The sequence below is a fragment of the Rasamsonia emersonii genome (assembly GCF_000968595.1).
Source record: "Rasamsonia emersonii CBS 393.64 chromosome Unknown ctg1118621760216, whole genome shotgun sequence".
NCBI lineage: Eukaryota > Fungi > Ascomycota > Eurotiomycetes > Eurotiales > Trichocomaceae > Rasamsonia > Rasamsonia emersonii.
Window position 1 is genome coordinate 1 of NW_013563141.1, and position 16526 is coordinate 16526.

The 16526-nt window shown below is 49.7% G+C and overlaps 5 protein-coding genes across 5 annotated transcripts; 2 read left to right on the forward strand and 3 right to left on the reverse strand.

Annotated features, from left to right (window-relative positions):
• Positions 1–842: 842 nt before the first annotated feature.
• Positions 843–2862, forward strand: T310_5011 (putative transporter; the record flags this gene model as incomplete). Its single annotated transcript, XM_013472115.1, has 7 exons — positions 843–988; positions 1045–1262; positions 1316–1368; positions 1427–1769; positions 2001–2085; positions 2157–2255; positions 2307–2862. 7 exons carry the CDS (start codon positions 843–845, stop codon positions 2860–2862), a joined length of 1500 nt encoding a protein of 499 aa, XP_013327569.1.
• Positions 2863–3925: 1063 nt separating this feature from the next.
• On the reverse strand, positions 3926–6655 carry T310_5012 (Uncharacterized protein; the record flags this gene model as incomplete). The annotated part of the gene is made up of 4 exons (XM_013472116.1): positions 3926–4978; positions 5243–6181; positions 6254–6418; positions 6479–6655. The coding sequence occupies 4 exons, from the start codon at positions 6653–6655 to the stop codon at positions 3926–3928; spliced, it is 2334 nt and encodes a 777-aa protein (XP_013327570.1).
• Positions 6656–7314: 659 nt separating this feature from the next.
• T310_5013 (4-alpha-glucanotransferase) lies at positions 7315–12100 on the reverse strand (the record flags this gene model as incomplete). Its single annotated transcript, XM_013472117.1, has 3 exons — positions 7315–7419; positions 7509–11817; positions 11883–12100. 3 exons carry the CDS (start codon positions 12098–12100, stop codon positions 7315–7317), a joined length of 4632 nt encoding a protein of 1543 aa, XP_013327571.1.
• A 637-nt stretch (positions 12101–12737) lies between these two features.
• T310_5014 (Glycerol-3-phosphate dehydrogenase (NAD(+))) lies at positions 12738–14096 on the reverse strand (the record flags this gene model as incomplete). The annotated part of the gene is made up of 3 exons (XM_013472118.1): positions 12738–12790; positions 12844–14029; positions 14061–14096. The coding sequence occupies 3 exons, from the start codon at positions 14094–14096 to the stop codon at positions 12738–12740; spliced, it is 1275 nt and encodes a 424-aa protein (XP_013327572.1).
• A 567-nt stretch (positions 14097–14663) lies between these two features.
• T310_5015 (uncharacterized protein) lies at positions 14664–15266 on the forward strand (the record flags this gene model as incomplete). The annotated part of the gene is made up of 2 exons (XM_013472119.1): positions 14664–14666; positions 14718–15266. 2 exons carry the CDS (start codon positions 14664–14666, stop codon positions 15264–15266), a joined length of 552 nt encoding a protein of 183 aa, XP_013327573.1.
• Positions 15267–16526: the final 1260 nt, after the last annotated feature.

A 16526-nucleotide genomic window follows, 5' to 3' on the forward strand; every position in this document is an offset into this window, starting at 1 on the left:
TATCTTCCTTGCAGCGGCCATCGGAGTATAATTGCCAGCGGGATCCTGGTTCGGGGCTGGGGATGGGATGCGAGGAATGTGCTTCTTGCGAAGGTCGTAGGGTATGGCGGCAGGAGCGCGATTCGCAGACATCTCGATATCGGTTTGAATATAGGCTATAATTTCCTAATTAGAAAGTCAGAAAAACCTCAGATATGACAAATTCAGTAAAAAATCGATGGGATTTGGTGAGAAAAATCAGTATTTTGGTGGTTTGGAGGGCTTCCGATACAAAAGTTGCAATTTTTTGAGGTTTTGGGGTGCCAAAACTGCACCAAATTTTGCATACGCTAAAATCTCTGCTCCACTCATTCGGCCAAACATTCTGCCAAGACGCCGATCCAACGCTGGCGCCGAATTGGCTTTCATCCCAACTTATCGCAGCCACGAAGAAGAACATCAGACAGGTGTTTGCAGAGCAACGACTGTGGAGTATTTTGTGACAAAAGATGCCGATCCAAAGGTAGACACAACAGAGGAGCCCTCTGAGCCAGTGGTGAGGGATTCTGTACCCTGAGAAATGGAGATTAGCCTCAAAAGTGCCCTAAAGCATTAGTATGCATTTAGTATTTGTAGTGAATGCGAATGAAACTAGATGTGCGATCCAATCTTGCCCTGGACACTCTGTTGGACAGGGTTCTCTATCGGCTTACAAGGTAGTGAAGACTCTGTCCCACCGGGAAAGAGAACTTCCGTCTGATCTTATCACCAGGGTCATACAGAACTCTTCCCTCGTTTTCTTCTCATTTCTCTCTTTACACATCCATCTGTCTACCATCAGATAACCAAGTTCTCCGCTCACCATGTCTGCTCCAGACGTGAAAGAAGCTGGCTCCCCACAGCTTGAAAGCGTGGACGAAGCCAATGCCATCATCCAAGGCGGGGTCAGCGATGCTGAAGCCCTCATGAGCGCGTGGACCAAGAAGTCGCTTATCGCAGCCTATGTCTCGTACGTGAACTACACACAACCAGCTTTGTCACATTCATTCTGTCTAACTGTCGTAGTGTTTTCTTGATCTTTTTCATCGATTCCTTCCAGCAGGAGACCACCGGCAGCCTTTCGCCCTATGTTACTTCTGCCTTCAAGGACCATGCCTTGCTCTCGACTACCTCAGTTCTCACCAGCATCATCGGTGGCGTTGCAAAACTCCCAATTGCTAGGATTATCGACGTCTGGGGGCGCCCTGAGGGTTTTGTGCTAATGACTCTTTTGTGCACTCTGGGTATATCTGTTTCCTAGTGGAAGATAGGCGCTGTCAACTGATTTTTTTTCTAGGTCTTATTCTCATGGCCTCGTGTCGGAACATAGAGACGTACGCGGCAGCTCAGGTACGCGTTACATTGTGTAACCAGTCAGGAAGAGGTCTATCACACTGACGCATTACAGGTTATCTACTGGCTAGGTTACAACGGCAGGGAATATGTCCTCCATGTCTTCCTGTCCGACACCACCGATCTCGTGAATCGAGCCTTTGTCTGGGGCATCGCGTCCACTCCGTACATTGCGACAACCTTCGCTGGGCCCGCAGCTGCTCAGCGTTTTTACAAGGATGGCGCGCTGTGGTGGGGATTTGGCACCTTTGCCATCATCACCCCCGTGATATCAGCTCCGATTGTGGTGCTCTTCTGGCAAACTCGGCGGAAGGCGTACGAGATGGGCCTGGTCCAGAAACGCCAGAATGGACGCACTTGGTTTGAGTCTATCAAGTATTATTTCGTTCAATTTGACGGTTAGTCCATCTCGCCCCCCAGAAGTCCTGCCCCCAGATGTCGTCAAAGCTGACTCGTTTTAAGGGATCGGTTTGGTTCTTATAACCGCCGCATTCAACCTCGTCCTGCTCCCGTTGACATTGGCTTCGTCCCAGGCCAGCAAGTGGCGATCGGCGGATATCATCGCCATGATCGTCATTGGCGGCATCTGTTTTATTACCTTTGCCATCTGGGAGCGGTACGGGGCGCAGGTCACATTCATCCCATTCCGGCTGCTGGCCGATCGGACGCTGCTGGGGTCGTGTTTCTCGGCTTTGTCCTTTTTATCAGCTTCTAGTAAGTCCCAAGACCGACATTTACTGCATTATCCTCACTGACTTCAGTTCGTGGGACTTGTATTTCTCAAGCTACCTGCAAGTCGTATTTGACCAGACCATCAGAAACGCCGGCTACATGGTGAACATATACACCATTGGCTCTTGCTTCTGGTCCGTTCCACTTGGAATGTAGGTATATGTACCACTTGTTCTAGGAGTTATTTGATTAACGGAGAACAGAATGATTCGCAAGGCCGGCAGATTCAAATGGTTCGCCCTGGCCGCCATGCCCATCATGTTCCTGGGAGCCGGCCTGATGATCTACTTCCGCTATCCGAGCAGCGGGATCGGCTACGTCGTCATGTGCGAGATCTTCAAGGCCTTTGCCGGGGGCGCACTCGTCATCTGCTCCGAGATGGCCGCCATGGCGTCAGGCAAGCACGAGAACATTGCCGTGGCGTACGCGCTGGTGGGCCTCTTCTCCAGGATCGGCATGAGCATCGGCTCCTCCGTCTCCGGGGCCATCTGGTCCAACACGCTGCCCGGAGAGCTGCGCAAGAACCTGCCCGAGGGGAGCAAGGACAAGGCGGCTGCCATCTACGGATCGCTGGCCGTGGCGCTGTCGTACCCGGTAGGGAGTGCGGTGAGAGACGCCATCATCAAGTCGTATGCGGTTGCGCAGCGACGGATGCTGATTACTGGCGTCTCGATCCTGCCTTTGGCTGTCGTTGCGATTCTCATGTGGAGAGATATCCGCCTGAAGGAGACGAAGCAGCTTAAGGGGACCGTATTTTAAACAGCAACAGCCTCATTTCATTTATGTGTCTGGAAAGATTTTCACATCATATGAACTTTAGCAGTGAACTTCAGCGAAGTGTACTAATGACTATCCAGCCAGAACCAGGACCAGATAGATCATCACTATCAACACACTGCCTAAGCTAACTAGCTAGTATGCAAACTGAGATTAAAGGGGGGGAAGACCATAGATGGATCTGCATGGTTTCAAGAATCATCATGTTTCCAGTTCTTTGTATTCTAAACAAAAAAAAGAGCGCATGGGATCCTAGAAAGAAAAATACCTGTCTTTCGATTAATTCTCCAGTCGAGATGAACATCTGATTAATTATCTGACTCCCCCCTGGTGCAAGTAAAGATTTTACGAATATCTTCTAGAGTTTCCCCGACAATCGCCCAATTAGGAAAGGCCTGCTTCTACACAATATGCTGAACACCATGCCTATGAATCTCCTCTTCTTCCCTCATTCCCTTACCAATGAATATTGAACTTCAATTAGTCTCGCCTGGGCGAGGCGTTTCTCGTTCTCTTTTCTTCTTATTATTATTAGAGGACGAACACATAAGGTTGATCATATTTTTGGCCACCGCATTCTTAGCGCCAGCGTCCCGCTCAGTCTCATGGCAAGACAAGCTTGAACGGAAGACAGATCATTATAATAATGGTGGAAGGAGGTATGGTGTATTGTATTGCATTGCATTGTATCTTGCGTAAGAGATTATTATAGCCAAACAAAGATTAAAAAAAAAGGCATGTGAGAACAGAGTGTGGAAGACAGTACTGCACTTCGTAAGAGCAAGCAAGGGTATATACTGTATTAGCTGGGAAACTGGTATCACAGGTGCTGAGTCGGTATGGGGTATGGATGTATGTACAAATCATTCGTCAAGCAACGTCAATCACCGTCAAGCAACGTCAAGCAACGTCAAGCAACGCGTATATATACGACAAGAGCCTCCACATTAAAAGCAACCAGTGGAAAAAAAAATCATAATTATGACGTGGATATCATGTCGATATCATAAGAGAGAGAGAGGTGTAGTTCGAGGAGGGGTGCCACCTACACAGCCCCATCAATCTGTCCTTCTTCGAACTGATCAGGACTGATCATGACCGGACGATCACGACCCGGAATCCACGGCCCATCCAGAGGCATAATCAGACTCGGATTCACGTATTTCTTCAGCCTGAGGCCAATGTCTCGCCCGCCGATGCGCAAGGGAAGCGAGTCCCGGTCCAGACCGGACGGAGGCGACAGCACCGCCGGCGGGCTGAGAGATGCCTCCGACTCGTCTGGTCGGTCTTTGTCGATGCTGCGCAACGCAATAAACTTCGTCAGCGGCTCGTACGTCCGCGCGAAGAAGTAGGTGAACCAGACCGTGGCGCCGAGGAGCGGCACCAGCAACAGAGACCGCGTGATCGCCCGACGCAGAGCCAAAACACCGATCATGGCCAGCTGGAAGACCACAAGACCAACGAAAACACGACTGCAGATCATCGGCCATGCCCGACCGGTCGAGTGCTGCTGGTGGTCCATAGCATACAGCAGCTGATATTTGTAGATAAACTGCCCGAGGAAGAAGTAGACCAGTCCACAGAGGCAAATCAGCCACGAGCTGGGAAAGACACTATATACGACGCAGATAATAAATATCAGGATCGTCTGCGGTATGGAGAAGCCGTAGCTGAACGTAGGAGGCGTCGACAGTTCGGCGTATTCGCGAGGTGTCTTTGCCGACAGGAAATGGATCGGATACATCGCGACGCTCCCAAACTCCAACAACCGGAAAGGAAACAGCCCCAAGCCATGAAGAATAATCCAGTTGATGTAGAACTGCGAGAACTTTTCCAACGACGTGGCCAGGGCGAAGGCGATGGTGGTGGCGTCCTTGAACTTGTCTCGAAGATTCTCCCAGAAGCCGTAAAACGTCGTCGCCGAACCGAACACCGTGAACACCAGGAACAGGTTGAAGAATGTAAAGAAAAAGTTCTTTGAGATTATAGATAGCTCCACGTCACCTCGAGACGTCATTCCTTGAAGACCAGAAAGCCCTAGTCCATCAAAATTAGTTTGCTCCATCGGTAATGATAAATGAAAAGGATATGCATACAGCTATAGATATATGGTACCGCCACGGTCATCAACGATAGAACCAAAGTCGGAAGACCGGTCTGCACCAGTGATTTGGCAAGAGGATGTCTTGACAACGCATCTGCCAGAGAAGGCACCACCTTAGTGAAGCGTCTCCAACTCCAACAGGTAAGCAAGAGGAATCAGGAGCACCGACCAGAAGATCGTGAGGAACCCGATAACGGCAGTGATGAACCAAGACTGCATCATGCGTCGAGAGCGTGACACATAAGTGTTCTTCCATACCACGTCGGCAGGAGCCGGGGCAAGGGTAGCCACCAGCTGCATGGGGTGGGGGTCGAGGATCGCCTGCACGACCATCTGAGAGGCAGAAATAGACTCCATGGTCACAAAAGCAAGAGCGGTTGGCGGGTACTCCTTCTGTCGCGCAGCCATGATCTTCTCGTCCAGCCTGCGCAGCTTCTCCGTGTAATAGTCGATGGCGTCGACGTTTCGAAACCAGAGCTTAAACGGGCCATACCAGATGCGAGTCTGAGGGCGTGCCCGAGCTTGGTTAGACACCAGGGGCCTGCCGTCTTCATTTTCTAGGAGATGAGATCGCTCCGTAATATCAGAAGTCACACTCGTAGACCGTCGACGGGATCTGATGAGAGGCAATGTGTTGCTATCTCGCTTCCGTTTCTTATACCCCAGATGCTTCGTCCATGACCGCTCAAGATTTCGGAGAATTTTCATCCGCTCTTCCATCAACATGTCCAACTCCTGCCAGTTGCGGCAAAGCGTAATACTCTCTACCTTTCCAATCTGGAGACCCTCGATGAACCCTTTGATCTTCTCCTCCGATCTCAGTTCTGGAGGAATGCCAGACAAACGGATGGTTCGATCAGTCGTAGATGTTTGACTCCCCAGATACTTCTGTCTCGTCAAGATAATCTTGTTGGTCTCCTGGATGAGGAGATAGACTGCCAAACCAGTGAAGACGTATGTGAATATCACGTACATCCACAAATAGTTGGGGTCCGATTTGAGCTCCTTATTCCCAGATCCGAACAGAAAAGACCGCCGATAAAGCTCCATATCATCATCATTATCTCCATCATCCTGGTCCCACCCAGGAATCCCTGACTGCCCAGCGTATCTCAAGTGCAGTGGTAAGATAATGCCGACTGCGAAGACAAAAGTCGCAGAGAGGAATTTGAGCGCGAACTTGAAAAATGATAGAAACTACGACCAAATCAGTCAGCACGAACACGAGTGAAGACAATGCCATTAAAGCCGTACGACACGGATACTCACCACATACGCATCCAGCCCAGCGGATGCCAGAACCTCCTCGTCTGTGATCCTGTAAAGCACGGGAATCCATCCAAAGAAACTGTCAGGCAACTCAGGCAAGGCAGATGCTGCATTTCTTCGTTTTCTCCTTGCAGCATAGAGCTCTGTCCACTTCGGGCGGAGGGTCTATCCAACGTTAGCTGGGAGGGCCGTTTTTTTCTCTCAGTAGAATACCCGCAAACATACACAGAATGCCAAAAATGCACTCAGACCCAGTATAACACTAATAACGAACTGCGTATACAAATCACGTTGTCCCCTCCTCGCTTGATCTTCCCACCGAGGCTCGTTCGGTCCGTCGTGCGTCGCCATGGCCGGAGCAACATCAAAAACTGCGGTCGCGGCGATCGCTGTAGCTGACATCTTGTCCAACAGCGACCCTTGCAGGGCCCCTTGCTAAGCTTCGTCTTTTCTCAGGAAGGCATGTGGGAACGGAAGTTCCGGAATAGCTTCTCGCGGCGCGCAAAGTGACAGTTTGACGAACGAGGAAGACACAAAGAAGTACTGAGGGAAATAAAAATAGCACAGATCGTCAAACTATATGATAAAGTTGCTGGGCAGGCCCCTTCAAGGCGATTTGAAGCAGTAGTGTTGTGCCCGAGGAGTCGCAGGAAGCGCCCGCGGTGTTTTGACGCTCCCGCATCCGGACAATAATAACGGAGATAGCGGCGGAGCTTATGCGAGTTGTGCATTGCTTAGTCATCAGCCCACTGCATAATTCGAAATTACCGTTTCTGGATAGCCATTAGGCCAGTCGACTGGACTCTCATTCTATTTCAGTCGGTTTATAATCCTGAAATTGGATATTAACTTTACGAGATCTTATAAATAAACTCTTAGTAACACTTTATCAGACTGTAAGTTCCCCATACTGAAGAAAAAGCCTGCACCCTGACACTGCAAACAGCTTTTGAGAAAGAACACGTACTGCCCAGTAGATACATGTATAGAGTCATGGACTTGAGATATCAATTTAAACCTATATCCCGGTGAGATTGACGCATATACTATTTTTCTAAAAATCAAGCCTCTTCATGTGCTCTCTCAGCCTTTCCCTCCAACGATATCCTTGAGGCATCATAATAGACGTCCAGGAGACACCCAGCAGACCATGCTTGGGTTGGGGACTATACAAAGAAGACAAACCATTAGCACACATATCCTCATGCTTTGATGGGAAAAAAAAGAGTAATGGAAATTAAAAGACAGAACATACCGAATCCGCGCAGAAAGCACCGTTTTTGTTTGTCAATTCTGCCAAACCTTTCCAGGGACTGTCTCTTAGAGAGCGCTTGCAACCTTCAAGTCTCCTTGTGATCTGCTGAAATGTCTCAGTTCGCTCTTCTGGCGTTTTCTTTCGCAGAAGATCAAAGTGGAGCAGCGCACGGAGGAAGAACCCCCGCGGCCAGAGCCATTCGGGTCCCTGGTGATAATTTCGTCCCTTCGCTGTCGCGAAGTCCGTCGAGTCCTCGGAATTGTTGTAGTTCGGTCGGTAGTTAAGGTCCGATGGATCAAGCGTTGCGACACCGGTGGGGCCTAAGAGGACGGAGTCTGCAAGAGAAAGAGCGTAAAGGGCTTTCGAAGGCGTGAAGAGATCCGGGGCAACCGTCATCGCAATGGGGAAGTTGGAGCGGAGTTGATAGTCTTCATATGCCTTTCCCGATTTATATAGATCCTTATAGATTCCACGACGATTGACAAGAGAAGGATCAACATCGTATTGATCGTCTTCATCTGCATTCACAGGCACATAATAGCAGCGCTCAAAGTTGCGTTTGATCCGGGAAGCCCAGTCCGCAAAGGTGATGGATGTGCCGTCGCCAATATCTACCCCCTTGTTCTCATAGATCCCGGAAGCATTCAGTCCTGCGACCCAGGTCAGGGCGCTGTACAATAGACCGGTTATCTCGATCGCAGCGCCGTCTCTGGGTGTTCCGGGAAACCCCTTGTTTCCAGCCTTTTCGCTTTCGCCCATCTTATCCATCCAGGTCCCACAGTTGAACTGATTACCACCGAATATGAAGCCAGTCTCCCAGTCCACCTTGACATCAATCTGAAACCCCTCAGGCTTCATCTGCGCATCAAGTGCGGGTCCAGCATTATACTCTCTGAAACTGAGTCCGGAAGCATGTCTTTGGAAGATCTCTTGAATGACCTCCCTTATCGTCGATGACTTTGAATATGCCCTGGGGTCATCGAAGGGAAACCAGATATCATCGTAAGGCAAGAACCTCCTTGGGACCTTCTCGTCCAATATTTGGATTCCATTGGGGACCATCTTGGTGTAATCCTGGATCGCTTGAAGGAAGAACCACACTGAGTCCCGAGAGTTGTATCTCGGGAGCCTTCCGCTATTAAGAAGATTTGGGATCATGCCATGCTTCAGAACGCTTGCAAATGCAAGGATATGTTCCTTGGCTTCATCAAACCACCCAGTGCAAAGGAACAGCCCTCGGAGAGAGATGAAGACATCACGGCCCCAGCAGCGTGCCCAATCCACAGAGAAATGTGGCAAGCCAGCCGCAAGACTTGGAACATTTTTAACCGGCCATAATGATGCAGACTTGACGTATCCTGTTTGTTGGACGCTGACCATGGCTAGTTGATGTATGAACTGCTGGCCGTGTTGTATATCTTTCCCAAACAGTTGAATGCATCGTCGCCAGGCAGCAGTGAAGGCTGTCTGGACAATGATAGCAAAGTACCTGGGTAGGAGGAAGCTCGGAAGGCTTCTGGCAGCATCAAATCGCTCACGGAGCCACGTCGCTGGTGTACGAAGTTGGGTGTATCCATCCCTGTTAGCGATCTTTTCCATTCGTCCGACGATATAGTCCAGCGCCCACTGGCCTTGACGCAGATGGTCGCACAGCGGATGCCCGAGATCGTTGTACTTGATAATGTTTTCAAGCACACTCCACCATCCCTGAAGACCAGCATAGACTAACGGTCCATAATTTGGAATGTTATAAACACCGTCCTGGCCATCGGTAGCATCCCTCTCCTCCGCTTCACATCTATACAACACGAAATTCAAATCGATCAAGTTCAAATTGGCAAAAGCTTCGTTTGCACCACCGGTGATGAAATTATCCAAACCCACCGAGTGTTCTGCTCCGGGAATCCAGGTTTCAAACAGAGCGACAGACCCAGGAACAAAGCTTGCCGAAACAGATATTGTTGAATTGTTCCCCTCAAATTCAACTTTGGTTCCATCGATTTCCACAACACGGCTTGGAAGACCCCTTAAGAACTTTTTGTCGGCTAGAGCCCGCATTCGAGACTTTTCATCGTCGTCTACCTGCAATGTCCAACTTCCAATTTCCCTGGCTTGAGTACCAATTAAATGTGTTGGTTGCAGGATGTTTTTCCCATTTTCATGACCTGGGAAGGCAGTGTGCGCAATCAAAAAGATCCCTTTTCTTGTTTTTGGATGCACTCTGTGGACGGTAATGAATTCTCCGTCGTGATGAATATGGGTCTCATCGTATCCTTGTACGCCCATTTTCGTGTGGAGGGCGTTCAGCAACTTCTTGACACCGCCGATACCTCCATCACCTGGTCCGACCTCTATAGAGTCACACTCCGAGAATTTCGAGTAGTACAAGCGTGTCTCTGAGACAAGGTCTATAAGCTTAGGGTAGACTTCGTCATAGCCCATCACACTTCCTGTAGCTGACGCACACATAGCGACCAGGGCTGCATTCGGGAGGGTATCTCTCGCGTCTCGTTTCTGAGCAGGGACCTCGTTGTCATGAGTGCAATCCATGAAAAGCGCATGAACAGGAGTTTGACGAATGTGAGAAACAACCTCCTTTCCAGATACAGACTGCAGTGAAGATCCTGCGGGAAGATCTAGATCAAAACTTCCAATCGGACGACCTCCATGGCGATGAACGAGCCGACTCAGTTCGCCTGTGTTCCATGCTTGCATCGCCTCTCGTATCAAGGCACTCAGGCCGAGACGCTTGACGAAGATATAATCGGTTTCCTCAGACCCTGTGAACAGTTCCGCAAAAACGGCCAGGTTAGGTCGCACCTTGCGGGCTTCATCGAGAAGGTACTCCGCCACCACTAGCGGGGTCGAATGGCAGTTATCAATACGGAAGCCGGAGAAGTATTTTGCCATAAATCGCGTATATCTAGCCATGAAGTCCCAAAGGAATGGATTGTCTTGGGGTGATGAGCCATAGCGAAGCTTAACGCAGTCACCCCAGACGATGACCTCTCGGCGAAGATAGGCCCTAGATTCGGGGCCCGCATTGTCCCGCATTGCATCGGCGTTCCAGATCCAGCCATTGTTCACCAGAGCGAGCGCTCGAGGGTTATGTTTCTTTGTGGTGTCATTGAGTGGCAGTCTTGTAAAATAGCTCTCAATCAACGGGTTCTCTTTGGTCACAGGTCCCAGTTTCGGACCATGATCATCAATCCTGACGTATTTGATGAGATTGAAAACTTGTTCTAGTATCTCATCCACATCCGCATCGTATTCCTGGTAGAGGGGAAGATTGACCTCATCGAGGATTCGAGATACTTCCGCTTCCACTGAAGGAACATCCGAAGAGGTCTTGTCATAATTTCCAAAAAGGACTGTCAGCAAGGGTGCAGCCACCTTCTCATCGACCTTTCGACTGAATCTTCCCAAAATGCGTGTCGAGTTTAACAGGGCGTTTCGACGGATGAAATCCGCTTTCTGCTTCAATGTGCCTGTCTTGATGGCCTCAACGTCTGGAATATTGTTGTGATCATGAGGCGGCTTCGAATCACGACTTATCCACTCATCAACGATCCTTCTTGTATCGCTTTTCACATCCACAACGTAAAATTCCCACAGTCGTATCGTGTCGATGACGTGCTTTCTCATCCCGCCTATGACTTGGAGTAGATCGTCTACTGTGTGGAACTCCGTGGGCAATGCTAGACTTTGAAGGTTTTCGCCATATTTCAGCAAGGCAGTATCAAGCTCCAAAGCCGCCTCCAGCCAAGGTGCTGTTTCAACACTGTACCCTGCCTCTGGATGCTCTTCCAGCCACTTGCTATTGCTTGCAGTATGATTCCAGACAACATCGGTAAGAGCTAGCAATCCGAACTCCTTTTCCATCCTGGAGACCATGTCTGCGATATCTTGCTCCCCGTTAGGGAAAAACTCTGGATCGAACTCTAGTTGGTTGTAGATACTGTAAGGTGAGTTCGAGACACCCCGTTTCATCAATGGTGTAAAATGGACCATGTTATAGTTCCTCTCAGAGATCCCTCGCAAATGCTTATCCCAGTCGGTGGGATACTTTCCCATAAACTTGGAGATGATAGAGAAAATTGAAAGCGCATCGAGAGGCAGACTCTTGCCGCCAAGGGACAATGAGGGTGCAACATCAACATAATGCAGCGGTGTCCTCGCCTGTTCGCAGGTTGGGGAAGAAGAAACAGAAAACTCCGGGAGTGGCGAATAGGTGGTGTAGAAAGCAAAGGCACCAGGTTGGGTGATGGGCACATCGATGTGTATGTCTTTGTTGAAATCAGGCCGCAATCTACAAAGTCAATGGGTTTTCGCGTTTAGAAAAAAAAAACAGCAGAACTAGACAAATAAGCTCACTTGAATTGACGAAACTTGGAACGATCAAAGTCTTTTCCTGCCTCAGGGATATTCACCCACAAGATGCCTTCCCTACATATTGAGCTCGTGCCCTCGATGGCGAAGCGGAGCACGTAGGCTGGATCAGTTGGAGGTGGGAGGTAGATGTAGCCTCCCGGAATGTCAGGAGAGCCGTCGTCGTTCAGAGGAAGGAGATAAATACGACGAGAATCACTCATTGTAACGAGCGGCTGCTTTGAGCCACTGTACTCTGTACTTTCTGTATATACAATTGCGGGGAAAGATGGTTCTGGTGGCGCATTGGAAGAACTGGTAGGTAAGACGTCTGCCTTGGATCTGTGTCCAAAACAAATTATATGAGACTTCCCCGCATCAGCTTCTCAAGAAAGCCTGGAGAAAAACAGGAAAGCGTCGGTGAGGCATTTGGTAGCTTTGGGGAGCAGTCGAGACCCAGCCAATGGAATGGTTTCTGGAGCTGTGCCGCGCGTGTGACATGCCTAGACGTTGTCCACCAAGCTCCAAGCCTGGACAGCGTGGTGTCCTAATATTAACAAATCAATCCTCTCTGAGCCTCATCAATTGTCTGCATATCGTATCTTGTGTTTATAAGAAAGAGATCTATTATTTATATACGCAGAACCGTATTTACCACGTCTCCCAGCTACCTGGCAAGGAGATACTATGCCCCTCTCACCAATTGTTCCAGGCTTGTATCAACGTCTAACTAGCCCAAACTCCTCTACCCACCTCCTACCGGAGCCTCTCTTTCTAAATATTACGTGTGGCGAACACGGACGGACAAGGTCAATCAGGAAATGAAATTTATCGCCTGCAACCGCTCTCCAAATCTCTGGTCTATGCAATGCGACTTGGCAGTTCTTCGACTTTCATTTTCCCTTCTAGGATGCCTGTGTACGATATCAGCATATGCAATCTATGCGACAGTAAATTCAGCACTTACGCTGGACGGAAGTAAACAGGGGATACTCATCCTCCACGCCTTGCTTTTTCAGGAACTTGTTGACCTCGTACGCTGTCAGAGTTCCCTGCAGCTTCTGGCCATTGAGTTCCTGCTTTTCGATCTCCTCGATCGGAGTGTTGCGCTCAACGCTGAGCTTGGCGCATCGGAAGTTTCGTCCTCCGCTGCAGCTGGTGATCATGTCCGCAACACCGGCGCTCTCTTCGGTGAAGGTCTTCGGATTGATGGACGCGCCAAAGAATTGATTACCGAATTTCACCATCTCGAGGAGCCCGACTCTCATGATAGCAGCCTTGGCGTTGTCACCCCAACCGAGACCGTCCACAAAGCCAGCTGCCAGAGCGACAATGTTCTTCAAGGCACCACCGAGAGCGACACCTGCGACATCGTGGACCACTCTAACATGGAAGTAGGGGCGATGGAAGAGTGTCTTCAGAAGGCAATGATCAATAGGAGGATACTCGGGAGGGAGGGGCCGTAGTTTCACTTGAGAGAACTGTCCGGATGTATCCTTGTGTTCAAAGGAAATAATGTCGACCGGCGACTGGGAAGGCGAGCCCTGCGTCGGTGATGGAGCCTTGGAATCAAGATGAGGAGGATCGTAACCGATCGTGGTTTCGGAAAACAGCTCCTTGGCAACCTCTGTAGCGATGTTGGCGCCCGAGAGTGCACCGCAATAGATGCCCAGTTTCTTGCCAATGGTCTCGGAGAACAGGCTGACCCCCTCCTCGTTGACGTCCACACCCTTGATGCAAGATATGCCTCGAGCATAGGGCAGAACTTTCCCTTGGAGCTGGTCACAGATGCGAATAATGAACTGGTGTGGGACATTAAAGACGAGAATCGTCGTGTCCTTCACCGCGTCCTCCAGCGACGGATTGGCGTGCAGATTCTTAGGCAGAGCAATCCCCGGAAGATACTTGATATTCTCGTTGAATTTGTTGATCACTTCGGTCAAGTTTTGAGGACCCTGGCAGAGAGGCGACGACGGGTCGTAATGCTTGGAGTCCTTGGGGATCTCCACCTTCTCTTCAAACACCCACATCTCCACTGTGTTTTCGAAGAGATGGTTGTTCTCCGCGACATTTTCGGCGAGAATCTTGGAAATAGCCGTTCCCCTGATCGAGGTCAACAATTCAGCTCCTTGCGACAGAGAGCGCTCGCTATGCTTACCAGTTTCCAGATCCAATCACTGTCACCTTGTGCTTCCGCGGATGAGCAGAAAGCGTCGCCATGTTGGCTCGAGTGATAACAGGCAGTGCAGAGGATTTGCAGGAGCTCCTGTGGTCAACCACCGGTGCCGCAGCAAGAGAGAAGGCTTTAAAGGTGCCAGGCAGCTGGGAGAAAAGTGCTGGGTGGCACGCGGCGGTGGCCAGGAACCGTTGGGGCAGCGATCTCAGTTGGGAGGGATTAGGAACAAAACTCCGTCTAATGGGCAACCAAGGTGCAGATAAAAGAGAAGTCATATAAGTCAGAGAGCGCTTTCCCTGGCGAACGTTAGATCACCGTGATTTCAAGAAACAATGCGTTGGCCGAGTAGCTGTGGTCGGTCTGATGTCAGGCAGACTGCAACTGGTCACGCTCAGGAAAAGCGCTCCGACCAATACTGCGTTGGCGGCCCGACGTCACAGGCGGTGCGCCCGTCGCCCCCGGCCAGTCGGAGCGGTTTGTTGTGGTCGACCCCGCCCCGGCCGGAAGGGCCCTAGACCGTTCCGAGACCGAGCTAGGGTTTAGGGCTGGCCCGAGCCAAATTTTATGAGCAGCCGCGACCTCCAGCAGCGCAAAACATCACAGCTCCCAGCATGGTAAGTGAGCTGCTCTTGTTCCTCCCCGCTGTTCACGTACTGACATGGCAGGCACCGATTCGTCCGCAAAAGGGCTCGACGTCGTCTGCGCGAAAAGCAGCCAGCGGGCGAGGCGAAATCGCCTCGTCCAAGGCCAGCCTGTTCCAAGATGAATTCCGAACGACCAAGAAAGACAAACGCCTGATCAAGCACTCGGCTTTTATGTCCAAGATTCAAAAGGCCTATGAGAAGAAACCAAAACGGCGGAGGCCCTCCAAAAAGCTGGTGACCAATCTGGACTCGTTGGCGGAGGCTCTTCCCGCTGCAGAGGAGGGTGATCGGAATGACACTAGTAATCAGGTCAATATTATCAAGCACAAAACTATGAAAAGTCGCCCCGGTGCGATGAAACGGAAGGAGAAGCTGGAACAGATGGAGCGGGACCGGTTTATGAAGAACCTCGCACAGATGACACATATTGAGGCAAACAACACAAGTCAGGCGGCAGCGAGTTCTGAATCACAAGCTGAACCTCCTCCCACTTCGAGCCGATGGGCTGCTTTGAGGAGTTTTATATCACAGACAATGGAGCAGCAGCCTGCATTCAAGGACAATAAGTGATGCAGCCTGTTCGCAGGCGAATATCATGCACACTACCCTCGTCAATTGCGTTGGCCTTTAAAAGCGTCCTTGTCAAGGCAAGAACATTGCCGAAGGATTCTGAGAATCAGTTTGAGGGTGAAGCATGAAGCATCACCCATCACACTCAGAACCACCTTTCTGGTTCCTCCAGGAAAAGGCTGTGAGCACTGGATGGATTACTCGCTGAGGCTCGTCCACCCACCTCGATAATCGATAGCCAAGGATGGTTGCGAGACGGTGGTTGAAAGAATTCAAGGAGATGGGAAACCGGTACCGCGTTCTTTGAATGCTTATGAGAATCACCCCAGCGATGCTGGAAGGAAAGCTACCCGCCATCGACTTGTATCAAAACGATTCGATGCCACCTCATCGACGCTCATCCCTCAGACACTGCAAACTCAGACACAAATTCACTGTTGAGCTAGATCTATGTGACTAAAAGCAAGTCTAGCTACAACCAATACACATAGTCTCATCCTGATCTCGTTGCTGAGCTTGTCTCACCGCTTTGTTGTTATTAGATCATTTTGTAGGCTGAGTAATAAGTATAGTTCTTTTTTTTTAACCTCCTAATCCCATGTTAAATGATTTTCGCCTCGATCACCAGTTTCGCTCTCTTGAAATGCGTGAGTTTTGTAATTTACCTTCGTCGCTACTTCTCAGATATGAAGCTCGAGTTCAAATATATATAAAATCATGTTGACAAGACTTTGTTAGGGGGGAATGAAAGTGCCCCCGTGGTGATACTAATTTAGAAGTCCATTTATATATAATCACTCACTTAAAATCTACACTATTTCCTTCCTTTCTTCCTTCTTTCTTCTTCTTTTTGTAATAAAAACGAAGATCAACTCGTAATTGTACTCCGTAATTGATTAACTAAGTTATAACGTAATCTATAACCTAGTCGGACAAATGACCTAGTCGGACACTTCTCACCACGCTTACGCGCCTCCACTCCCATCAACAAAAATGCCTACCTCAAGACTCCCACAAGCTTCCAATCAGGAAGGAAAGATTCTTTTGGCTCTTCAAGCATATAAGAAGGGCCAAGTCTCAAGTCTGCGAAAAGCTTCTGTGTTATATGATGTTCCCCATTCCACATTACACGATCGATTGAAAGGCCGTACGACGCGAGAGCATGCGCAGGAAAGGAATCGAAAACTGTCTGTTACTGAAGAAATAACTCTTACCCAGTGGATACTATCCATGGATGAGCGAGGAAACGCCCCCCCAGTT